At 37.6% G+C, this 26,305-nt stretch overlaps 1 protein-coding gene across 2 annotated transcripts in view; it reads right to left on the reverse strand.

Annotated features, from left to right (window-relative positions):
* The window catches only part of Dnaaf4 (dynein axonemal assembly factor 4), a 53,147-nt gene that overhangs the window by 12,410 nt on the left and 14,432 nt on the right, over positions 1-26,305 (reverse strand). For both annotated transcript variants that reach the window (XM_077800089.1, XM_077800090.1), the window contains exons 4-6: positions 20,525-20,756; positions 14,686-14,831; positions 11,442-11,551 (exon numbers count right to left, since the gene is read on the reverse strand). In XM_077800089.1, the coding sequence (XP_077656215.1) occupies positions 11,442-11,551; positions 14,686-14,831; positions 20,525-20,756 (488 nt within the window). The remainder of the gene's footprint in view (positions 1-11,441; positions 11,552-14,685; positions 14,832-20,524; positions 20,757-26,305) is intronic.

A 26,305-nucleotide genomic window follows, 5' to 3' on the forward strand; every position in this document is an offset into this window, starting at 1 on the left:
GGCTAAGTAAATGAAACAAAAGGACTGGAAATGTATTTTCAAAAAACAATTATTTATTTATTAATTTTTACATGGAAGTATATTTTTTTTCATGTGTGAAAAATCTATAGCACTGGGTGAGAACACAAGCTTCATATTGCCTAGAATCAAATCCCAAATTCTATATATCATTTTAGCCAAGACTCTCAAACTCCCTGTTCCTGTTTCCACCTTATAAAATGAGTAAATAATATCCAACTGGTCAAGTTATTATAGGAATTAAGTGAAATAATTTGTGCAATGCTGCTAGTTCTCTTTATTTTTCTTTTCCTTTTTCTGGTATTGGGGATTAAACCCAGGGCCTTGCACATGTCAGGGAAGTGCTCTACCACTGAGATACATCCTCAGCCCCAAAGCTACTAGTTTTTCTATACACATGTTAAATAAGTGCAAAAACAGTTAGTCCTACCCAACTATAATTATGAGGATTTTCCCATCTAGTACTATGGTATTGAACCCAGGGATGTTTCTACCACTAAGATACATCCCTAGCCCTTCTATTTTTTTGTTTGGAGATAGGGGCTTGCTAAATTACCCTAAATGGCCTCCAACTTGTGATCTTCCTGCTTCAGCCTCTTGAGAAGCTGGGATTACAGGCGTGCATGGGTTTGTTTTGTTTCTGAGATAGGGTCTTACTAAATTGCTTGGACAGGCCTCAAACTTCTGTGTTCAAGTAATCCTTCTGCTTCAGCCTCCCAAGTAACTGAGAATAAAGGCATGTGCCACCAAGCCCTGGTCCTGACATGAGAATTTAAGGAACTCTCAATATGTCAAAACTTTTGGAAACTATCACAAGCTGTTACCATACTGTGATTATGACAATGGCAGCTTAAAGATAAGAGAATACAATTAAAAAACTGTTTTCAAGATTGGTTACAGCTAGGGACAAGGTAGGCAGGAAGACCACAAACTAGGTGAAAACTCAAAGGAGACTTCCATGTAATACATTTAATATATACTAGAGGGCTGGGCATGAACTCAGTGGTAGAATGCTTGCTTATATGTGCTAAGACTCTGGGTTCAATCCCTGGGATTACAGGGAATGAGATGCGGGGAGAAAGGGGACTTGTGCAAATTTTTTTTAAAGATTTTTTTTGTACTATAAAGTTAATGCAACTTTGAAAAAGAGAAAACTGAACAAAATCAGACAATCCCTCCAACCTTAGCCTTGACCTAAATTTCTCCACTTTTAGAGACATTTCAATGACCTTTTATTTCTCCTGCCTCTGAATTTATTCAAACCTTTCTAATCTAAAGAAGAACAAAACAAACAAACAAAACCTTTCCTTAGGAGTTTCCACTTCATTTATTTCTAGCAGCATTTTGTGGGTCCTTTAAATGTTACTAGGTGCTATCCTCAGCCCACTGCTGTAAGTCTATACACTGTTTTGGGAGACTTTTTGTTTTTCAGTAGTACTCTCTAGTATTGAATTTAGGGACTGAGCTTCATCCCCAGCCCTTTTTACTTTTTATTTTGAGACAGAGTCTCACTAAGTTGCAGAGGCTGCTCTCAAACTTGTGAACTTCTGTTTCAGTCTCCAAGTATCACAAGTATGTACCACTAACTTTTTTTTTTTTAAATTGTTTTTTGTTTTTTGTTTATTTCAGTGCTGAGGATTGAACCCAGGCCCTTGTACATGCTAAACACACACTCTACCACTGAGCTATATTCGCAGCCCATCTTACCTACTCTTATAAATTTACCTACTATTTAAAACGCTGATAACCCACAAATATAATATATCCATAGCGCTGGCCTCTTCCCTGAGTTTCATACTTGTTGCACACTGTCACTGCTTCAGAGACAATCTCAAATTCAACTTATTCAAAATCAAAATTACTAGCATTCCCTTCTAACTAGTTCTTCTTCTAAGTATTCTAAAATTCATTTGGTGGCATCCCACAATCACTCAAGCTAAAAATGTGGAAGTCACCCGAGTACTTTTTCTTTTTTTTTTTTTTTTTTTCCAGTCTCAGGTATTTTATTACAATGGCACAAACATTAAGAAATACATATAATATATGTAGCATATATGTAGTACATGTATTATATATTTTCATGCAATTTTTCAAAGTTCTATAGTAGAATGCAAAACATTTATACACCAGAATATTGTGATAATACTTAATATTTCTGATCATTATGAGTCTATGCTAAGTATTTATTCATATTTTTTTTTTATTGGTCGTTCATAACATTACATAGTTCTTAATACATCATATTACACGGTTTGATTCAAGTGGATTATGAACTCCCGCTTTTACCCCGTATACAAATTGCTGTATCACATCAGTTACCCTTCCATTGATTGACATATTGCCTTTCTAGTGTCTGATGTATTCTGCTGTCTGTCCTATTGTCTACTATCCCCCCTCCCCTCCCCTCCCCTCCCCTCCCCTCCCCTTTTCTCTCTCTACCCCTTCTACTGTAAATCATGTCTTCCATTTGTATTCTCTTGACTTACCCCTCCTTACCTCTTATATGACATTTTGTATAACCCTGAGGATCGCCTTCCATTTCCATGCAATTTCCCTTCTCACTCCCTTTCCCTCCCACCTCTCATCCCTGTTTACTGTAAATATTCTTCTCAAGCTCTTCGTCCCTACCCTGTCCTTGTTTACACCCCTTATATCAAAGGAGTCATTTGGTATTTGTTTTTTAAAGATTGACTAGCTTCACTTAGCATAATCTGCTCTAATGCCATCCATTTCCCTCCAAATTCTATAATTTTGTCATTTTTTAATGCAGAGTAATACTCCATAGTGTATAAATGCCACATTTTTTTTATCCATTCATCTATTGAAGGGCATCTAGGCTGGTTCCACAGTCTTGCTATCGTGAATTGAGCTGCTATGAACATCGATGTAGCAGTGTCCCTGTAGCATGCTCTTGTTAGGGCTTTAGGGAATAGACCGAGAAGGGGAATAGCTGGGTCAAATGGTGGTTCCATTCCCAGCTTTCCGAGAAATCTCCATACTGCTTTCCAAATTGGCTGCACCAATTTGCAGTCCCACCAGCAATGAACAAGAGTGCCCTTTTCCCCGCATCCTCTCCAGCACTTATTGTTGTTTGACTTCCTAATGGCTGCCAGTCTTACTGGAGTGAGATGGTATCTTAGGGTAGTTTTGATTTGCATTTCTCTGACTGCTAGCGATGGTGAGCATTTTTTCATGTACTTGTTGATTGATTGTATGTCCTCCTCTGAGAAGTGTCTGTTCAGGTCCTTGGCCCATTTATTGATTGGGTTATTTGTTATCTTATTGTCTAATTTTTTGAGTTCTTTGTATATTCTGGTTATTAGGGCTCTATCTGAAGTGTGTGGAGTAAAGATTTGTTCCCAGGATGTAGGCTCCCTATTTATCTCTCTTATTGTTTCTTTTGCTGAGAAAAAACTTTTTAGTTTGAGTAAGTCCCATTTGTTGATTCTATTTGTTAACTCTAGCGCTATGGGTGTCCTATTGAGGAATTTGGAGCCCGATCCCACAGCGTGTAGATCATAACCAACTTTTTCTTCTATCAGATGCCGTGTCTCTGATTTAATATCAAGCTCCTTGATCCATTTTGAGTTAACTTTTGTGCACGGCGAGAGATAGGGATTCAGATTCATTTTGGTGCAAATGGATTTCCAGTTTTCCCAGCACCATTTGTTGAAGATGCTATCCTTCCTCCATTGCATGCTTTTAGCCCCTTTATCAAAAATAAGATAGTTGTAGTTTTGTGGATTGGTTACTGTGTCCTCTATTCTGTACCATTGGTCCACCCGCCTGTTTTGGTACCAGTACCATGCTGTTTTTGTTACTATTGCTCTGTAGTATAGTTTGAAGTCTGGTATCGCTATACCACCTGATTCACACTTCCTGCTTAGTATTGTTTTTGCTATTCTGGGTCTTTTATTATTCCATATGAATTTCATGATTCTTTTATCTATTTCTACAAGATATGCTGTTGGGATTTTGATTGGCATTGCATTGAACTTATAGAGAACTTTTGGTAATATCGCCATTTTGATGATGTTAGTTCTGCCTATCCATGAGCAGGGTATGTTTTTCCATCTTCTAAGGTCTTCTTCTATGTCTTTCTTTAGGGTTCTGTAATTTTCATTGTATAAATCTTTCACCTCTTTTGTTAGGTTGATTCCCAAGTATTTTATTTTTTGGGGGGATATTGTGAATGGAGTAGTTGTCCTCATTTCCGTTTCAGAGGATTTGTCGCTGATATACAGGAATGCCTTTGATTTATGCGTGTTGATCTTATATCCTGCCACTTTGCTGAATTCATTTATTAGCTCTAATAGCTTCTTTGTAGACCCTTTTGGGTCTGCTAGGTATAGAATCATATCATCTGCAAATAGTGATAATTTAAGTTCTTCTTTTCCTATTTTTATGCCTTTAATTTCTTTTGACTGTCTAATTGCTCTGGCCAGTGTTTCGAGGACTATGTTGAACAGAAGTGGTGAGAGAGGGCATCCCTGTCTTGTACCAGATCTTAGAGGGAATGCCTTCAATTTTTCTCCATTCAGAATGATGCTGGCCTGTGGCTTATCATAGATTGCTTTTACAATGTTGAGGTATGATCCTGTTATCCCTAATTTTTCTAGCGTCTTGAACATAAAGGGATGCTGTACTTTGTCGAATGCTTTTTCTGCATCTATTGAGATGATCATATGGTTCTTATTTTTAAGTCTATTGATGTGGTGAATAACATTTATTGATTTCCGTATATTGAACCAGCCTTGCATCCCAGGGATGAATCCTACTTGATCATGATGTATAATTTTTTTGATATGTATTTGAATCCGATTCGCCAGAATTTTATTGAGGATTTTTGCGTCAAGGTTCATTAGAGATATTGGTCTGTAGTTTTCCTTCTTTGATGTGTCTTTGTCTGGTTTCGGAATCAGGGTGATGTTGGCCTCGTAGAATGAATTTGGAAGTTCTCCCTCTTTTTCTATTTCCTGAAATAGCTTGAAAAGTATTGGTGTTAGTTCCTCTTTAAAGGTTTTGTAAAACTCTGCTGTATACCCATCCGGTCCTGGGCTTTTCTTAGTTGGTAGTCTTTTGATGGTTTCTTCTATTTCCTCTATTGTTATTGGTCTGTTTAGGTTGTCTATATCCTCCTGGCTCAATCTGGGCAGATCATAAGACTCAAGGAATTTATCTATGCCTTCACTATCTTCTATTTTATTGGAGTATAAGGATTCAAAGTAATTTCTGATTATCTTCTGTATTTCTGAAGTGTCTGTTGTGATATTGCCTTTTTCATCCCGTATGCTAGTAATTTGGGTTCTCTCTCTTCTTCTCTTCGTTAGCATGGCTAAGGGTCTGTCAATTTTATTTATTTTTTCAAAGAACCAGCTTTTAGTTTTGTCAATTTTTTCAATTGTTTCTTTTGTTTCAATTTCATTAATTTCAGCTCTGATTTTAATTATTTCTTGCCTTCTACTTCTTTTGCTGTTGTTTTGCTCTTCTTTTTCTAGGATTTTGAGATGAAGTATGAGATCATTTATTTGTTGGTTTTTTCTTTTTTTGAGGAATGAACTCCAAGCAATGAATTTTCCTCTTAGAACTGCTTTCAATGTGTCCCATAGATTCCGATATGTTGTGTCTGTGTTTTCATTTAACTCTAGGAATTTTTTAATTTCCTCCTTGATGTCTTCTAAAACCCATTGATCACTCAGCAACCTATTGTTCATTCTCAAGGTGATGCTTGCTTTTTCTTCTTTTATCATTGATTTTCAGTTTTATTCCATTATGATCAGATAAGATGCATGGTATTATCTCTATCCCTTGGTATTGTCTAAGAGTTGCCCTGTGACATAGTATATGGTCTATTTTTGAGAAGGTTCCATGTGCTGCTGAGAAAAAAGTGTAGCTACTTGATGTTGGGTGGTATAGTCTATATATGTCAATTAAGTCTAGGTTGTTAATTGTGTTATTGAGTTCTATAGTTTCCTTATTTAACTTTTGTTTGGAAGATCTGTCCAGTGGTGAGAGAGGTGTGTTGAAGTCTCCCATGATTATTGTATGTTGGTCTATTAGTCTCTTGAACTTGAGAAGAGTTTGCTTGATGAATACAGCTGCACCATTATTTGGGGCATATATATTTATGATTGTTATGTCTTGTTGGTGTATGGTTCCCTTGAGCAGTATGAAGTGTCCTTCTATATCCCTTTTGATTAGCTTTGGCTTGAAATCTATTTTATTAGATATGAGTATGGACACTCCTGCTTGTTTCCGCGGTCCATATGAGTGATATGATTTTTCCCAACCTTTCACCTTCAGTCTATGTATATCTTTTCCTATCAAATGCGTCTCCTGTAGACAGCATATTGTTGGGTCTTGTTTTTTGATCCATTCTACTAGCCTGTGTCTCTTAATTGGTGAGTTTAAGCCATTAACATTTAGGGTTATTATTGAGATATGGTTTGTTCTTCTATCCATATTTGTTTATTGATGTTACTAAACCTGATTTGTTATCCTCTTTGACTACTTTCCCCCCTTTACTGTCCTACCTCCCATTGTTGGTTTTCAATGTTGTTTTCCATTTCCTCTTCCTGTAATGTTTTGCCAAGGATTTTTTGAAGAGATGGTTTTCTAGCTGCGAATTCTTTTAACTTTTGTTTATTGTGGAAGGTTTTAATTTCATCTTCTAACCTGAAGCTTAATTTCGCCGGATACACGATTCTTGGTTGGAGCCCATTGTCTTTCAGTGTTTGAAATATGTTATTCCAGGATCTTCTAGCTTTCAGAGTCTGTGTTGAGAGATCAGCTGTTATCCTGATTGGTTTACCCCTAAATGTAATCTGCTTTCTTTCTCTTGCAGCTTTTAAAATTCTCTCCTTATTCTGTATGTTGGACATCTTCATTATAATGTGTCTAGGTGTGGATCTCTTATGATTTTGCACATTCGGCGTCCTGTAGGCTTCTAGGATTTGGGATTCTGTCTCAATCTTCAATTCTGGGAAGTTTTCTCGTATTATTTCACTGAATAGACTGTTTATTCCTTTGGAATGGAGCTCTGTGCCTTCCTGTATCCCAATGACTCTTAAATTTGGTCTTTTGATATTGTCCCATAATTCTTGGATGTTCTGCTCATGGTTTCTTAGCAGACTTGCTGAGCTGTCTATGTTCTTTTCCAGTTGAAATACTTTGTCTTCATTGTCTGATGTTCTCTCTTCTAAGTGATCTACTCTGCTGGTAGTATTCTCAATTGAGTTTTTAAGTTGGTTTATTGTTTCCTGCATTTCTAGAATTTCAATTTGTTTGTTTTTTATTACCTCTATCTCCCTGTGAAATTGATCTTTTACTTCCTGGATTTGTTTGTCAATGTGATCTTTCATTGTCTGATTTTGCTGTCTCATGTCTTCCTTGAGACTCCAGATCATCTGAAGCATATATATCCTGAACTCTTTATCTGATATTCCATCTGTTGCAGCTATTACCTCTTCTAAAGTTGAGTTGACCTGCATTGCTTGTGGTCCTTTCTTTCCTTGTCTTTTCATACTGCTCGCGTTTCTTTCTGCTTGGTGCAACTGTTGTGTTTTGAAATTTACCCCCTATTTATTTATGTTGCTCTTGTATACTTGAAAAGTCTCCCTTGCAGGTGCGGGCGGCGGCTGTGCCCCTACTCCTATTGGGGTGACGTGTCTACCACGCTGGCGGCTCTCTGGGCCTGTTCCGGGAGTGGAAGGCGGCTCTGCTCTGTCCCTATTCCAATTGGGGTGTCGTGACTACAATGCTGGCAGGACGCTGGGCCTGTTCCGGGCGTGGGCGGTGGGCTTGGCTGGCGGGATTCCACCTAATGGCAGTCCCTAACCTCCCTGCTTGCTAATTAATGGCTTCTCTGAGGCGCCACGCCTTCTGTAGCTTCGGGGCAGGCCGCGCGAATCAGTTGGCCTTGATCTCCGGGGTCCTGCTGCTGGCTGTTTTGATGTTGCAAGCTATTGGAGAGTGGTGGTGTATTCTTCAGCTTTCCCGGATGGTGGCCGCTGACTGCCTCGGCGGAGTGTCCGCTGTGGGGGATGGGACTGTACCGCTTCCTTCCCCTTCTGAGAACCCGTGCTCGGCCCAAGGGTCTGTGTGGGCTTGGCTGGTGGGATTCCACCTAATGGCCTTCCCTAACCTCCCTGCTTGCCAATTAATGGCTTCACTGAGGCGCCACGCCTTCTGTAGCCGCAGGGCAGGCCACGCGAATCAGTTGGCCTGGGTCTCCGGGGCCCTGCTGCAGGCTGCTGGGATCCCTGGCACTCTATCACTTTGATTTTTTCTGCTTGCCCCTCCCCCAGCGCTGGCTAGCCAGGTTTCCTTTTGGCTGCTACTGGGAGGAGGGGTTGGAGGTCAGGTGTCTCTGGTTTCCCCCTAGCCTGTATGGAGGCTCAGCTTGATACTCCCTCTCCCGGCAAGCCTAGGAGAGATTTTATGCGAATTCCCGCTGTCTGGGGGGTGAGCTGAATGACACCGACCTGTTTTGATGTCGCACTCTGAAGGAGAGTGGCGGTGTATCCTTCAGCTTTCCCGGATGGTGGCCGCTGACTGCCTCGGCGGAGTGTCCGCTGTGGGGGATGGGACTGTACCGCTTCCTTCCCCTTCTGAGAACCCGTGCTCGGCCCCCGAGTACTTTTTCTTTCTCACTCCCAACAATCAGTCAAGAATTTCTGAGCTGCTGTATAACTCAATGGTAGAGAGCTTACCTAGCATGCTCAAGGCCCTGGGTTCAATTCCCAACACTGAAAATAATAATAATTTCTGACCATTTTACTCCATAAATATTTCTCAATCACCCTTTCTCTATAATAGAGGCATAATTCAAAGGCTTTGTCTGGGTTTTTGCAACAAAAAAAGTTTTTCTCCACCTTATGGTCCAACATGTAAGAATCTTACAAGATGAAAAATTGTGTTCTATATGTGTAATATGAATTGTAATGCATTCTGCTGTCATATATAACAAATAAGAATAAAAAATATAAAAAGAAATAAAGGCCTTCAACTACAACATTAAAAAAAAGAAGAAAAATCTTACAAGCCTCTATAGCATTCGTCTAGGCTCATTCGTCAATCTCCATAGTGTCAAATTTTATGTTTCAGCAAAGAATAAATTTCCTGTAGTTTCATCATACTATTTCTTGTTTCTGTGTTCTTGTTCATTCTGTCACCTCTGCCTAAAACAAATGCTTTTCTCTATATTCGTCCTAAAACTTAGTTATCATTAAAAGGAACTCAAGTACTATTTTCTGTATAAAGCTTTTTCTCAGTTTACCTTTATGGTTAGGTGCCCATTTTCCATAATTTCATATTCCTTTCCTCATCTAACTTACTGTACTTCCCATTCAATATTAAAGTATTTGTGTGTCTCTACCCTGCTCTCTTAGTGCAGTTCCATGCTATAGTCTGGCAAGTCACTGGTAACCAATAGATGTTGATTTAATGGTTGAATAAATGGAGAGGAAGGAAAAAAGGAAGAAGAGATATTAGAGGAAAGATCACATTAATTTTACTGTTCAGAATAAGAAGAACCAACCTATCATACCTCAAGCTTCTAACCTTCAGAAAAATTGCCAAATCCACCTAAATGCAACAAACCACCCCCTGGTGTTGTAACAGAAGAAAAGACCAAGAGAAAATATGAGAAAAGAAAAATAGAGATGTTATGTTCCCCCAAAAGATGTCTACATCCTAAAATCCTAATTCCAAGATTTCATTAATATGTTATTTAATATGATAAAAAGGACCCTGCAGGTGTGATTAAGTTAAAGGTCTTGAGATAGTTTCCTAAATTATGCAGGTGGAAGGAACTAATGTTGTCTAATGGACTTTACAAAAGAAAAAAAGAAAGCTGAACATAGTGACACATGCCTGTAATCCCAGCAACTTGGGAGTCTAAGGCAGGAGAACCATAAGACAAAGACAGCCTCAGTAACTAAGTGAGGCCTTAAGCAACTTAGTGAGACTGTGTCTCTAAATAAAAAACAAAAAGTCAAAAAGGGATAAGGATGTGGCTAAGTGGTTAAGCGCCCCTGGGTTCAATTCCAGGTACCAAAAAAAAAAAAAAAAATCCACAACTTCCTCAAAGTATGAGCTCATATTGCTACCCAGAATACACTAGAATTCACTGTTTTTAATAACTGTATTAAAATACTCATGCACAGAACCAAACAGAAAATACAATGACAGTTTAGATATAAAATGCAATTTAAAAAATAATTTGGGACTTAATTTTTTTAATTTGATTTTTTTGTGGTATGGGGACAGTAGCCAGGAACACTCTACCAGTAAGCTACATTCCCAGCCCTTTGAATTTTGAGACAAATCTCACTAAGTTGCAGAGGCTGACCTCAAATTTGACATCAGCCTCCTGAGTAGCTGAGATTAAGGTCATGTACCACCGCACCTGGCAATTAAGTACTTTTTAATAAATGGAAATGAATATAATAAAAATAATTATTTTAAATAACTGTTTTTAAATTTATTTATTTATTTATTTTTTGGCAGACACAACGTCTTTGTATGTGGTGCTGAGGATCGAACCCGGGTCGCCTTTGTATGTGGTGCTGAGGATCGAACCCGGGTCGCACGCATGCCAGGCGAGCGCGCTACCGCTTGAGCCACATCCCCAGCCCCATTAAAAACTGTTTTTAAGGAAGGTATTAGGAAGGACTTATGCTAAATGTGAAAGTGATTTTAAAAGGGATTTTATTTAATTAATTAATCAATTTTTTTTTTTTTTTTGGTATTGAGGATTGAATCCAGGGGCACTCAACCACTGAGCCACATCCCCAGCATTTTTTTGTATTTTACTTAAAGACAAGGTCTCACTGAGTTACTGAGGGCCTTGATAAGTTGCTGAGGCTGCCTTCGAACTTGTGATACTCCAGTCTCAGCCTGCTGAGCTGCTGAGATTACAGGTGTGCACCATTACACCCAGCTTTAAAAGGGACGTTAATAAACATCCCAAAAGATGAAATATTTTCATTTATATGACATTTATATTTAAAAATAAGACCCATAGCAGGGAGTGGTGGTGCATGCCTGTAATCCCAGAGGCTCGGAAGGCTGAGATAAAAGGATCATGAGTTCAAAGCCAGCCCCAGCAAAAGCAAAGCATTAAGCAATTCAGTGAGATGCTATCTCTAAATAAAATACAAAATATGGCTGTGGATGTAGCTCAGTGATCAAGTGCCCCTGAGGCCAATCCCCAGTACCAAAAATAAATAAATAAGACCCATATTTGTCATATTATCTGACTTCTTAAGTATGGAGGCCCTGCCTACCTTATTTGCTTATTTGTGTTATCTCTCCCCACTAACAAATAGTATAAACACAGAGGTCAAAATATCCAGAAAATGTGATTATTACCAATGCCTACATACATTTTACATTGCATGGCCAGATTTTAAACAACTTACTTTCCTTTCTCCTTTAACCATTCTGGGTTCTTTTCGTCTTCTTTTAAGTCGAAAAATTCAGGGATATCAGTATTCATTGCTTTTCGTGCCTCAGCTTGTTTATGTAGCCACTGAAATGAAAAGGAAGTCTTGGAAAGGACACTGTCTTAGTCTATTTTGTGTTGCTATTACAAAACACCTGAGTCTGGGTACTTACAAAGAAAAGAGGTTCATTTTGCTTACAGTTTTGGAGGCTTTTAAGTCTAAGACTGAATGACCCCTACCTGGTCAGGTTCTGGTAAGAGCCTTCTGGCTACATTACAACATGGCGAATGGCATGTGGTGGGCACAAGTGTGAAGGGTGTGGTGAGAGGGAGAGTAAGAGAGAGAGAGCAGGGTGTGTAGGGGGTTGGATCACATAAGGAAGCAGGAGACAGGAAACAGCCAGGCTCTCTGATTTATTATTTATTTTTTAAAAATATTTATTTTTTAGGTGTAGATGGACACAATACAATGCTTTATTTTTATGTGGTGCTGAGGATCGAACCCAGGTCCCACTCGTGCTAGGTGAGTGCTCTGCCGCTGAACCACAATCCCAGCCCCAGGATCTCTGATTTATAATAATCTACTCAAGACTAGCACTAATCATTTCCAAGGATGATGTACTCATTATCCAGTTACCTTCTGCTAGGCCTCACCACTTAAAGATCTAACACCACTCAATATCTTTACTTTGGGACCAAGTTTCTAGCATATGAACCTTTGGGGGATGTTATAGTTTGGATCTTAAATGTCCCCCAAAGCCATGTTTTAAAAGGCTTGGTTACAGACAGGCGTGGTGGCATATGCTTGTAATCCCAGAGACTCAAGAGGCTGAGGCAGGAGGATCATAAATTCAGAGCCAGCCTCAACAACTTAGTGAGGCCCTAAGCAACTTAGTGAGAACCTGTCTCAAAATAAAAAATAAAAAGGGCTGGGGAGGGCTGGGGTTGTGGCTCAGTGATAGAGTGCTTGCCTAGCGAGTGTGAGGCACTGGGTTCCATCTGTGCTGATGGGTTCGATCCTCAGCACCACATAAAAATAAATGAATTAAATAAAGATACCATGTCTATCTACAACTAAAACACACACACATACATATATATGTATGTATGTATATATATATATATATATATATATATATAAAATTTTTTTAAGGGCCAGGCTTATGACTCAGTGGATAAGTGCTCTTGGGTTCAATTCCTGGTACCTGCCGCCTAAAATTTTTTTTAAAAAAATAAACAAAAAGATTGCAGTACTATTGGGAGGAAGAAGAACCTTTAGGAGGTGGGGCCTAATGGAAGGAAGTTAGGTTATTGAGGGTATGACCTTCAAGGGGATACTGGGATCTCAGTCCCTTTACTCTATCTGTGCTTCCTAGTCAACATGAGGTAAATAGGTCTCCTCCGCCATGTGCTTCCATGTTCTGCCTTACCATAGGACCAAAAGAATCGGGGCCAATCAACAAAGGACTAAAACCTCCAAAACTGTGATCTAAAAATAAATCTTTCCTTCTTATAAGTTGGTTTCCTTTGGTATTTTTTCACAGTGACAGAAAGCTACTGAACACAGGGCACAAACTCTAATCAAACCATATCATATACAAAGATCTGATTTTTTAATTAATAGTTAACTTTAGATTTTTTCATCTTCTTTCAATGGATAGAAATATTATTTAGATTTAGAGATTGAATGCTTGTGTCTCACCCCAAATTCATATGTTGTAGCCCCAACCATCAGCGTGACAGTATTTGGAGATGGGACCTTTAAGAGGTAATTAAGTTTAGATAAAATCATGAAGGTAGAACCCCATCATGGGCTTAGTCTCCTTATAGGAAGAGAAAAGCCAGAGTGGTGGCACATGCCTGTAATCCCAGGTACTTGGGATGCTGAGGTAAGAGGATTGTAAATTCAAGGCCAGCCTTAATGAATTTAGCAAGATCCTGTCTCAAAATTTTAAAAAGGCTGAGGATATAGCTCAGTGGCAGAGCACCCTTGGGTTCAATTTTCAGCAGTACAAAAAAAAAAAAGTGATCAAAAAGCTCTTCTTCCCCACCATCATGTGAAGGTATATTAAGTAGGTAGTTGTGTACAAGCTAGGATGAGGATCCACAACAAAAATCTGGCCATGCTTCCTTCCACCCTGATCTTAAAACTGTAAGAAAGAAATATTTGTTGATTAAGCCACTAAATTTGTGATATTTTGATTATAGCAGCCTGAACAGAAAATGCACTATTTGATGATGATTTTAAACTGTCAGTCTTTATACAAACCCAACTCCAAGTACTGGGGATTCAACTGAGGGCCTCGTATGTGCTAGGAAAGTGAACTACACCTCCATCCCTTCGACAGGATCTTACTAAGTTGCCCAGGCTGGCCTCCCAAGTAGCTAAGATCTTCAGTTTTTCCACAGTTTTTCTTTTTTGTTTTTTGGGTTTTTTTTTTTTTTTTGGTTTTTTTTGTTTGTTTGTTTGTTTTTGGTTTTTTTGGTACTGGGGATTGAACCCAGAAGTGTTTTACCACTGAACTATATCCCCAGCCCTTTTTGTTTTTTATTTTTGCTAAGTTGCTGAGGCCAACTTTGAACTTGTGATCCTCCTGCCTCAGCCTCCCTAGCTGCTGGGATTATAGTAGGCATGTGCCACTGTGCCTAGTCTGTACAACAACTTTTCATCTGAGAGAGGCATCAGTCTTGCTTTACAGTAAAACAATACACTTCTTAGTAATTATGTAATTAAAGATACAATACTTAAAGTCCAGGGCTCAGAAAGTTTAATGATAATTTTCAAATCTTTTTTTTTTTCTAAAATACATACTGTTCCAAAGTTCACTGATATATTACCGAGGGCTGGGGATATAGCTCAGCTTGCTAGTGTGTACAAAGCTATGAGTTAGATCCCAAGCATCACACACACACACACACACACACCCCCCAAAAAAAGAAGAAAATGATGCATCTGATAAAATAAATGATAAGTACAATAGTTTCTCTCTTAGAATAAATAATAACAATACTTATTAAATCAGTGTTCTCTCATCAGTATTTGGGAGTCAACAATAAACCTTCAAAATATACTTTCTCATAAGAAAACATTCATGAATATAGTCATGAAGTCTTTAGTATAATAAATACTTAAAAATACAGAACTAATACAAGTTTTGACAGATGGAATGAAATTAAAGCATTTTAACTGGTATCACTGTAACAAAAGCAAGTGTATCTACCTCCTCTTCTTCTGCTACTTTTGATTCACGGAGTGCAGTTGGGAATACTCGAGGGGTGAAGTTGATTTTAATATTTCCAACAGAGCGAGGTGCAGGAATACAGTCTTCCTTTAACTTCCCCAAAAATATATTTTCTGAATTTCTCCCTTCAAAAGCAATGGTAGAAATAAATCATTTATTTCTCACTTTCTAGTTAACAAATTGACTTTTAAGATGATTACACATCTAAGTTAATTCTGAAATCCTAAACAAATTAACCAAAAATATTTTCTTCAAAAAGAAATATAAAATAACATGGCAAGGGCTGGTGTTGTGGCTCAGTGGTAAAGCACTTGCCTAGCATGTGTGAGGCCCTGAGTTCAATTCTCAGCACCACATATAAATAAATGAATAAAATGAAGGTCCATCAACAACTAAAAAATTATTTTAAAAAATAACATTACAGCTAATCTATTCTTTAATCAATAACTCCATTACTCTTCTAGGATTCTCTTTATTGAACCACAATGTTCAATTTACATCATCTCTAAGAAAGGGCACTTAGACAACTCTACATCAACTCTAGAGGAAGCACCTATGCAAAGCCATCATTGTCAATACTACCTTAACTTTCTTACACTCTATGACAATATCTCCTACACATTTCCTTGTAAGAGTGTAAGTTTTTCATCCATCAGAGAGAGGAAATGAGAAAAAGCAAAGAATACTAATGAAAAGCTAAACATTTTTATAAAGGTGATGTGCTGTAATGACTATTAAGTTCATATAAGAGAAATTGGAATGTAAGCTATTTGAATAAAGAAAAGAAAAGGTAGCTTAAAAAATAACAGCAACAACAATAAAAAGTAAAGGACCAAAAATATGATACACAGGCTTAAAGGCAAATATTAAAACTGGTGAAAAAAAAAGATTTGCAAGAAATAGGATAGGGCCAGGTAGAATGGTATATGCCTGTAACGGTAGCGATTCAGGAGTCTGAGACTATAACAAATTTGAGGCTGGCCTCAGCAACCTAGCAAGACCTTGTCTCAAAATAAAACATAAAAAGGACTGGGGATGTGGCTCAGTGGTAGAGTGCCCCTAGGTGTTCGTTCTCTCTCTCTCTCTCTCTCTCTCTCTCTCTCTCTCTCTCTTCTATCTCTCTCTCTCACACACACACACACACAAAAATGGGAGTAATATCCTTGACAGAAAATAAATCTAAACAAAGAAAGAAAGAGGAAAAAAATTACTATTTAAAAAAACTTGAAAAAGGCCAGGTGCAATCCCAGCTATTTGGGAGACTGAGGTAGGTAAATCACTTGAGCCCACAAGTTCCAGGCCAGACTGGGCAACACAGAGAGATCCATCCCATAAATAAATAATTAAATAAAAAATTAGAAAAGACATTTCAAAGGAGGAGTGTAGGGAAAAGAAAAGGCCTCTTGGACCTAGGAATGCCAGCCAGATGATGTGGAGACAGAAGTGAACATATCAGTCTGGACCTTGGTTCCTGTGGGTACAGAGTCATCTATCAGACTGAGATTGATCACTATAGCAAAAGAAAGTGTCACATTACAAATAACTTAATTTTTTGGACCTCTTTATTATAAAGCTTGAACCTACCTGATATCTAAGAATAGATATAATTAAATAAGAAAAATTTTATGGAAACAAATTTGAAAAGATGAAATGACCAATTTAGAAAACAAGTTACCAAAACTTGAAAAAAATAGAAAATCTGAAAACCCCATAACTATTATAAAACTAAACTAGTTGTCAACTATTATAAAACTAAACATAACCAGCTGTGATGGCACACACCTGCAATCCCAGCTACTAGGGAGGCTGAGGTAGGAAGACTGTAAGTTAACTGTAAGCCTAGACAACTTATTGAGATCCTGTCTCAAAATAAAAAATAAAAAGGGGTGAGGATATAGCTCAGTGGTAGAGTCCCCTGGGTTCAATAAATAAATAAATAACCCAGTCTGTGGCATTCTCTGATACCATCTCAAAACAAAAAGACTAGCTTGACCCTTTCAACCTAAAAACTCATTTATTTTAATTCTCAGAATTTAAGAAAACACTTCTAATGATTTCCTCTCCTATTTTTCTTTCCCTTTTCCTAATACTTCTATTATTTGATATTGGATGTCTTAGATGAATTTTCTAATTGTTTTATTTTTTCTATTTTAAATCTCTTTGTCATTCTGTTCTACTTTCTGAAAAATTTTCCAAATCTCTTGCTTCCTTAGTACTCTTTATTTTAGCATCATAGCCTACTGTTCAGTACTAGGGATTGAACCAGGGTCTTGTACATGCGAGGCAAGCACTCTACTACAAGCTACATCCCTGGCCTGTTCTTTTTAAATTTCAAGACAGTTTCACTAAGTTGCCCAGGTGTGTGCCTCGATCTTGGTGATCCTCCTGCCTCACCCATCTAAGAGTAGCCGGAATTACAGGCATGTGCTAATGTACCAGGCTGTACTCTGCTCCTTTAAACTGTATATTCATTCTTTCATTAGTTCCACCCTGTCTTAATTACTGTAGCTTGATGCTAAGTCTTCAAATCAGGTAGTTTAATCCACCCCCTTTTTTTTCATTTCTTTTGCTAGGTCACTTGCATTCTCATAAAATTTTAAAATCAACTTGTAAATTTCTAAGGGATTTTTTTTTTTTGGTTGGGGGGATACCAGGGATTGAACTCAGGGGCACTCGACCACTGAGCCACATCCCTAGCCTTATTTTATATTTTATTAGTAATCTTCTACCTTCTCTAATAGCACCTTGCTAAATTGCTGAGGCTGGCTTTGAACTTGCAATTCTCTTGCCTCCACCCCCTGAGCCTTGGAATTACAGGCATGTGCCACTGCGCCTGGCCTCTAAGGGATTTCTACTGGAATTGCATTGAATCTATAGGTCAATTTAAAAAGAATTAGAGGGCTGGGTTTGTGGCTCAGTGGTAGAGTGCTCGTGCCTGGCACATGTGAAGAACTGGGTTCAATCCTAAGTATCACATAGAAATAAATAAAATAAAGGTATTGTGTAATTGTAATATCATCTACAACCAAAAAAAAAAAAAAAGAAAAAAAGAAGAAGAAGAAGAAGAAGAAGAAGAAGAAGAAGAAGAAGAAGAAGAAGAAGAAGAAGAAGAAGAAGAAGAAGAAGAGGAAGAAGAAGAAAAAGAGAATTGGAACCAGGCATGGTGGTACATGCCTGTAATTGTAGCAGTTGTAAGTTGAGGCAGGAGGATCTTAAGTTTGAGGCCAGCCTCAGCAACTTAGTGAGGCCCTAAGCAATTTAGCAAGACCCTATCTCAAAAAAAAAAAAAAAAAGGACTGGGGATGTGGCTCAGTGGTAAAGTATCCCTGGGTTCAATCTCTAGATGAAAATCAATCAAAATCAGTCAGTCAATCAATCAATAAGAATTAGCACCTTAACAATATCAAGTTTTCCAATTCATGAGCATGTTATACCTTTTCATTTATGTAGGCCTTTTAAACTATCTCTCAGCAATGACTCCATAACTTTCAGTGATGAGATCTTGAATTTCTTTTGTTAAATTTATTCATTAATATTTTATGTTTCTTAGGGCTACTACAAATGGATTCAAGTTTGATTTTCCAATTGTTTGCTGTTGATAAATAAAAATATCAAGTGACTTTCATAATGTTATAACCCAAAACATTGCTAAATCTACTTATTAGTTCTAGTAGTTATTCTGTATCTTCCTTAGGGATGTCTACATTGAAAATCATCTCTGTTTTTCACCTTGTTTGTTTGTTTATTTATTTGGACAGAGGGGCTTAGCCACTGATCCAGCCTTTTTAAATTTTTTTTTTTATTTTGACTGGGTTCTTGCTAGGTTGAGTAGGGCCTCACTAAGATGCTGAGGCTGCCTTTGAACCTGTTATCCTCATGCCTTAGCTTCCCAAGCCACTGGGATTCTAGGTTTGAATGTCCACACCCAATTTCACCTAATCTTTATGCTTTTTATTTCTTTTTCTTGTCTTAATACAATGGGAAAGACTTCAAGTATAATGTTAAATAGAAATAATGAAAATGGACATATTTGCTTTGTTCTTGGGTCTATAGGGTAAAGTATTCAATAATTCAACAGTAAATATGATGTTTGCTTCAAAAATATGAAGTTTGTTGAGAAATTTTTCATAAATGAGTGTTGGATTTTGTCAAATGTCTTTCTGTAATATTTAAATGATCACATTTTTTCCTTTATTCTATTAATGTGATGAATTACTCTGAATGATTTTCAAATGGTAAGCCAACTTCGTAGTCCTAAATAAATTCTATTTTCTATTGTAGGACTCAATTTGCTACTGTATTGTTGCAGATGTTTGCATTTATATTCATAAGGCATATAGGTTTACAGTTTTCTTTTTCTGTAATGTCTCTGTTAGAATTTGATTTTAGAATCATACTGGCCTCAAAAGGGCGGGGGGGAGAGTTGAGAAGTGTTCCTCTATCCTCTATTTTATGAAAGAGTTTTATGTAAAATTGGTATTATTTTATCTTCTTTCTGAACTCTTTTTTGTTTTTCAGACATTCTTTAAATGTCTGGTAGAATCCATTTTTTAAAATTTTCTTTTAAAGTTTTTTAGTTGTTTATAGACCTTTATTTTATTTATTTATATGTGGGGCTGAAAGCCAAACCCAGTGCCTCACACATGCCAGGCAAGTGCACTACTGCTGAGCCACAGGCCAGCCCAAATCCATTATTGATACCACTGGGATCCGGAGTTTTTTTTCCCAGAATTTTTTTTTCCCATGCTGGGGAGAATCAAACTCAGGTCTTCAAACAGGCTAGGCAAATGTTATACCACTAAACTACAATGCCCCTGTGGAAAGATTTATAACAGCCAGTTCAGTTACTGTGTCTTTTCAAATTTGCTCTTTTTTCTGTGCCAATTAGGGTACACTTTATTTTTCAATAAATTAGTACATTTCATTTCAGTTGCCTAATTTGTTAACATAAACATTCTCACAGGATTCTGTGACCAAAATGATTATTAAGTGACTAATAGGTACATACTATGGTGATACAGAAGACAAAAGGATGATTCACATTCTGGGAAGGACAGAGCAGGATGGCACAAGATGTTATCACAGTACTCAGAACAGTGAACAATTTAAAACTTTAAAATTTATCACAGGTATGTAAAGCATAGTATTTATAGGGTTCATATAGGACTCATTACTATCCTCAATTTCAGGAATCCACTGGGGATCCTGGAACATATCCCTCAAGGATAAAGGGAGACTTCTATAAATCTACAATAAAGTTCAATATTCTAAAATCAGATAAAGTCAAATTTAGCTTTCAATAAACAATTATAATCTTTTACCTATCTTTGAATGCATCAGGATCAAAGGCCAGAAGCACCCCTTATTATATGCTGAAGACTAAGTTTGCTTATAGTACTCACTTTCCTCAGTCATGTTAGGAAAGAGTCTTTTAATGAAATTCCTAGTTCCTCATATTTAAAGGAATAAATGAATACTCCTTACGATGCTTGGCCAGTCCAATTCTTTTGAGACCTAAATTAAGAATATTTTCAACAGCATCTGTATCTTTTTTTTTTAAGGCACATAAGCAAAGAAGACACAGAATCCTTAGTCATTTTATTAGAAAAGCTCACTACTCCTTATAAAAAGAAATATATTTCTTATATATTAACATTTCATTTTAATCTTCATATTATAGTGCTTATTCTCAATATACAAAACAATGACCTAATACTGTGAACAGGTTAACCAAAATAATAATAATTATCATAATAAAATAGTGTCATATATACTTTACCAACAGTACTCACTTTTCCAAAAAATATTAATCATGTACCTTTTGTGGCAAGATTTTTAGATGTTGAATTTTTAATGAGATTTTTATGTCTTAATTTTTTTCTTTCTTCGTCAATTTGCTTTTCTTGTTGACATAATTTCTCTTCTTTCTGAATTCTTTTTCGTTCTTCAGCTTTTCTTTGACACTCTTTCCAGGCTTCCAATTCTTTAGTTGCTTTTTTTCGTTCATTTTCTTTCATATCTTCTATCTTCTTCCTCTCTTCTTCTTCAATCTGTAAAAATTACAATTACCAAATCCTTTAAGACACATAAAAAGTAACATTTCTTTAAATAAACTGATAATAGTTAATTATTCTTACCTCTACATTTTTGCCATTGCATCTATAGCAATAATAGTGAATAAAGAATAAAAATGGGAAAGACAAATGATTTAGTAGAATGCCCATTGATTTGTGGGTCATGGACACATGTTTTAGTCCTGGATCTAATACTATTCTGATCTGGGGCAATCACTTCCTCTAACCTCAGATTACTCATATAAAAAATGATTATTCTAAAAGTTAAATCATTTTCCCCAAAAACCTACATATACCTACCGAAACATATACACAAACATTTGCCTTTCTACTTCTCCAAGTCTTACCTCATCGTAGGACTGAAGTTGTACCCACCCTCACTTAAGAAAAGAGGGCAGAGAAGGGAAGGAATAGGAAGGATAAACTAGAGAGTTTGTTTTTGGTGGGTGGAAATGTTTGAAATCTTTATCCTGCTGCTAATTATGTTTACACTGTAGTTGTTTAACACTTTCACATGAAAAGCTGAACATTGGATGAATTTGAAAGCAGTATCTTGTATAGCAATGTGGCAACATTTTTCACTTCTAAAAATGTCTTCACATGGACAAGAACAAATGTTAAATAGAGTAAATAGTTGGTGTATATAACTATCTGACTTTCATATGGTAAAGAAAATTTCTCACCTCCATCCTTTAGAGAAGTACTTTTTTCATTGATCAAAATGTCCTGTTACCCAATACAGTAGTCATCAGCTACACATGGATAATTAAACACTTTGTGGCTACTGTGACTGAGGAACTGAATTTTCAATTTTACTTTTGTGTGTGTGTGTGTGTGTGTGTATAAAATATATAATGTATATTTGTAGTACTGTAGATTGAACCCAGGGGGCCTTTACCACTAGATTACATCTCTAGCCCTTTTTTGTTCTGAGATAGTGTGAGGATGGCCTTAGGCCTGAGCCTAAGCAACTACATTTTAAAAAACTCCAGTTTGAAACCTGTAAGTCTCACCAGGCACACCTAAGGAGCCCTCCAGTATGGCCCTCAGGCACAAACAAGTCACTCCCCCACACCTCCATAAACTCAGAGTAAAGCCTCTGACAGGCTGTCTTCACAGGATAAGGGGGAAAGGTGAAAAGATCAGGGTGGGGACCACCAGACCAGATGTTTTAACCCCAGGGTAAATAATGTCACTGACAAATCCAGTGGTAGCTGATAAGGATTGAAGGGGGGGGGTTAAAAGCCCCCAAATTGAGTGTAAGTAATAGAGCAAATGAACAGATATTCAGCTTTACTGATGCACGTAAGCTGGAGAGCCTGATGAGGACCTGGACTGACATCCAATCACTTGTCATCCTTTGCCTGATCCTCTGTGTGGTTCTCACCACTCTCAAACTCTATAGCCACATCTTGACCCTGGTGAGAGCTGCAACTTCTCCCTATGACCCTCTCTTCAACCGGCCTTCAGGTCCACCATGGGACAAGCCTGCCTTGGTTCCTGACCTGATCACCGAGGTCAGAGTGAGTGTGCATCTGCTTGACTTAAAGCCTAAGGCTTCTTTCGATCTGACACTTGAGCTAAACATGCAGAGGGAATGTCTGTCATGAGCCTGTCATGATTAAGTGTGTTTGTAGTGCTTAGAATTAATCTAGAATTGTTTGCTGTGAATTGATTATGTCCAATGCAGTGCCTCACATTAAGGATTATTGTTTTTCTTGATTAAGAACCTATAGAGTGGGCTGGTGTTGTGGCTCAGCGGTAGAGTGCTTGCCTACCATGTGCGAGGCCCTGGGTTCGATCCTCAGCTCCACAGAAAAATAAATAAAAGTATTGTGTCCAACTACACAAAATAATGAATATTTAAAAAAAGAGAACCTATAGAGTGAAATTGTATTGAGTGATTTGAGTGAATAAAGCACTGAAAAGGGCAGAAGCACATGGACATTCTTTATGTCTCCCCCTTGACTGCATAAGTCATACCTTTTGCCCATCACAACAGATGGGGTCTCACAAAGTTGCTGAGACTGGTCTCAAACAAGTGATCCCCTGACTCAGTCTCCTGAGTTGCTGGAATTATAGGTATAAGTATATATTGCTGGTTATATCAGCACTGAGGACCTGGACTGACATTCCATCACTTGCTGGTTATATCAGTAATATATATTTAAAGTAATTTACATTTAAATAGTACATCTAGAGTGGTTCTAGGATATGGACATGGTGGATGAAGGCTCCTAAAGATTGTATTGCTTTAGGATACAAATATTATAAGTAAGAAATCTGCACTGAAAGGTGGTCAATAATATCTATTTGACTTAATACTGTCTTTTAGAAGACTAATTATTTTCCTACTGAACTATGAGACAGTAACTTTAAAGTAAATTTCATAGCATAATGAAGGAGTCCTAATTCTGTTGCTATGATTTGGATCTGGTTTGCTCCCCAACATTCACATGTTAGAGGCTTGATGTGGTGATGTGGGAAGTGGTAAGGTGGGACCTTTAAGAACTATGGCCTAGAGGGAGATCCTTAGGTCACTAGGGGCACTGTCCTTGGAAGGGATTAAGATAATTCTTAAGAGCCCCTTTGGTTGGTTCTAAAGAGAGCATGTTGTTATAAAAACTGCCTGACTCCTGAATCCCTCTCTGGCTTCCTATTTTGGGATGTGATCTCTTGCTCACGAATGCTCTTGTCATGATGTTATCCACCAGAGGCTGAGCAGATGGGGCTTCCTGACCTTAGACTTTCGGTCTCTAAAACTGTGAGCTAAATAAACCTCTTTTCTTTATAAAGTTATCCATCTTTAGTTGTTTTCTTACAGTAATGAAAAACAGACAAAATATATCCATATCCACGTAAGGCTTGAACTAAGCATAGAAAATAATAATTACTACATATTCCAAGTTCAGAGAGTTGCCAGTGAACTTCCAACAAGATAGGTGAGGAAGAATCCATACATAGCAATGAACCAGTATTTATATACCTGGCAAAGGGGATAATGAACAGTCATTATTAGAGAGGAAGTCACAATCTAAAAGGACAAGATGATGATTTCACCCAATTTAATAATGTTTGTTTTTTTATTCTCTCTGCCCCACGACAAGGAAAAAGGAAAATCATATAAAGAGTTAGACATCCTTACCTCTCATAATCAATATTGGCAGAGTGATTTTTTTTAATTTTTAATTTCAGCTTAAAACAACACATCTTTATTATCTCATGGTTTGGGTGGATCTGGAATTGGGATCAGCTTATTTGGATCTCTACTTCAAGGTCTCTTAAGGGGCTGTAATCAAGGTGTCCACCAGAGCTGGAATCTGATACGAAGGCTCAGTGAGGAAAGATCTGCTTCCAATCTCATATATGTTTGTTGACCGGATATAGCACCCTGCGGGCTGTTGGACTAAAGGCCGCCACTCTTTGCTGGCTGTCAGCCAGAAGTAAACTTCAGTTCCAAGTCATGAGGGCCTTTCCCCAGGGCAGCTCACAATATTGCCTTTTGCTTCATCAAAGGCAGCAAGGACAGCTCCGCAAGTCAAACCTTTGTTTCAGACTTCAATCTTTATTTCGCCCACATTCAGTTAGTCACTGTGCACACAGATCCTAACACTAATGTGACTGTCAAGTCTGTCTTCTCTCCATTCTAAGTCCTTAGATTCAGTACTCATCTTCGCTCTACTGGCTATTCTAAGGAGTCTCTCTGGCTTGGTACTATAGCCACAGAGATTCCACAACCAGCTCTCCAGAAGTGGGGAAAGCACTGATTTGCAGCATCTGCTTATTTCCATGGGGCAAATACCCGACCCTGGCTCATTTCAAGCTACTGTCACTGGGAACAGTGTTGGGAAGAGATGCTCAGTAGCTCATCATTATATAGTGTTTCCACTCTCCAGATACAGTAGATTTTTAAAAACTTCTCAGAAACTTAGATAACAGCAAAATGTAGTAAGTTAATTAGGAAATTAGAAACCTTTAAAATGTTTAATTTTAGTATGATTTAGTATTTAAAAATGGCTATAGTTAACAACCTACTCAGAAAATTCCTAGCTCCACACCACTGCCCTGGCCCTTGTCTTTACATTCAAGATGCTCTCCCAAAGCACAGTAGACATTTCAACACAAACAATACCATGTATCACTGTCCCTGCTCTTGCTGGTGGTTTCTCATGGTACAAAAGCTTTTATGTACATAAGACCCCTCATTCTCTACCAAACCTAGGGCTCCAATTGTATTTGGGGTGGAAATTAAATATGAATGATGACAATAACCAAGCCCAACACTGTGCTAAGCACTCAATATTACATATTACATATTACATATTGTTTAATCTTTGCAACAATCATATGAGCTAGCTACTTTTTTTTTTAAAGAGACGAATGAAATTCTTTTTTTTTTTTAAAGACTGAGTGAGAGGGGGAGAGAGAGAGAATTTTAATATTTATTTTTTAGTTTTCGGCAGACACAACATCTTTGTTTGTATGTGGTACTGAGGATCGAACCCGAGCTGCACGCATGCCAGGCGAGCGCGCTACCGCTTGAGCCACATCCTCAGCCCTGAGCTAGCTACTTTTATTTTCCCCATTTTGCAAATGAGAAAAGTGAAGAGTGTTTAAGTGACATGTAAAAGTTTATGTGGAGGGCTAGGGTTGTAGCTCAGTGGTAGAGCATTTGCCTAGCATGTGTGAGGCACTGGGTTTGTCCTCAGCACCACATAAAAATAAATAAATAAAATAAAGGTATTGTATCTATCTACAACTAAAAACATACTTTAAAAAATATGTGGAGAATACATAATAGAAATGGTCCAATAATAAAAGCCAGACTCTTGGGGCTGGAATTGTGGCTCAGCGGTAGAGCGCCTGACTAGCACGGGTGGGACCTGGGTTCGATTCTCAGCACCACATAAAAGTAAAGGCATTGTGTTGTGTCCATCTACATCTAAAAAATAAATGTAAAAAAACAAAACAAAACAAAAAACCAAACCCAGACTCTTAGAATTACAATAGTCTCATCAACAATTTAACACTACCTACATGTACTATGTTCTTCTATTCTTCCCATTGCATGTTTTATTCTCTATCTAGAATGGCACATGACTAGTGACCCCGCAGCACCATCACTTTACTCTCACCTACTCAAGAAGCTGCTACTCTAAGTACCTTGTTCAATGGCACTTAGAACTAGATGCTTCAGCTACTTTCTAAAATGGGAGGTAAGAGAAATTGAAAGACTCAAGAGCATACAGCCACCCCTGGGAGTCAAGTAACACCAGAAGCAGAGCTGACATGAGGCGGTAAGCATTTATTGGTAAAAATAGAACAAAAACCTAATTTTCTCCAAGTTCCAAGGCATGAAGAAAATAGCTAAGGTGTCTTAGGGTTGAAAGCAGTCAAAATATATTCCTATTAAAATGGAATGAAGTCTAGCTAACTATTCCTTGTTTGTTTTGTTGTTGTTGTTTTGGTTTTGGTTTTTGGTGTTTTATTTTGAGTGGGGGGTTTATTTTGTTTGCTATTTAGGA

The sequence above is a fragment of the Urocitellus parryii genome, chromosome 6 (genome assembly GCF_045843805.1).
Source record: "Urocitellus parryii isolate mUroPar1 chromosome 6, mUroPar1.hap1, whole genome shotgun sequence".
Lineage (NCBI taxonomy): Eukaryota > Metazoa > Chordata > Mammalia > Rodentia > Sciuridae > Urocitellus > Urocitellus parryii.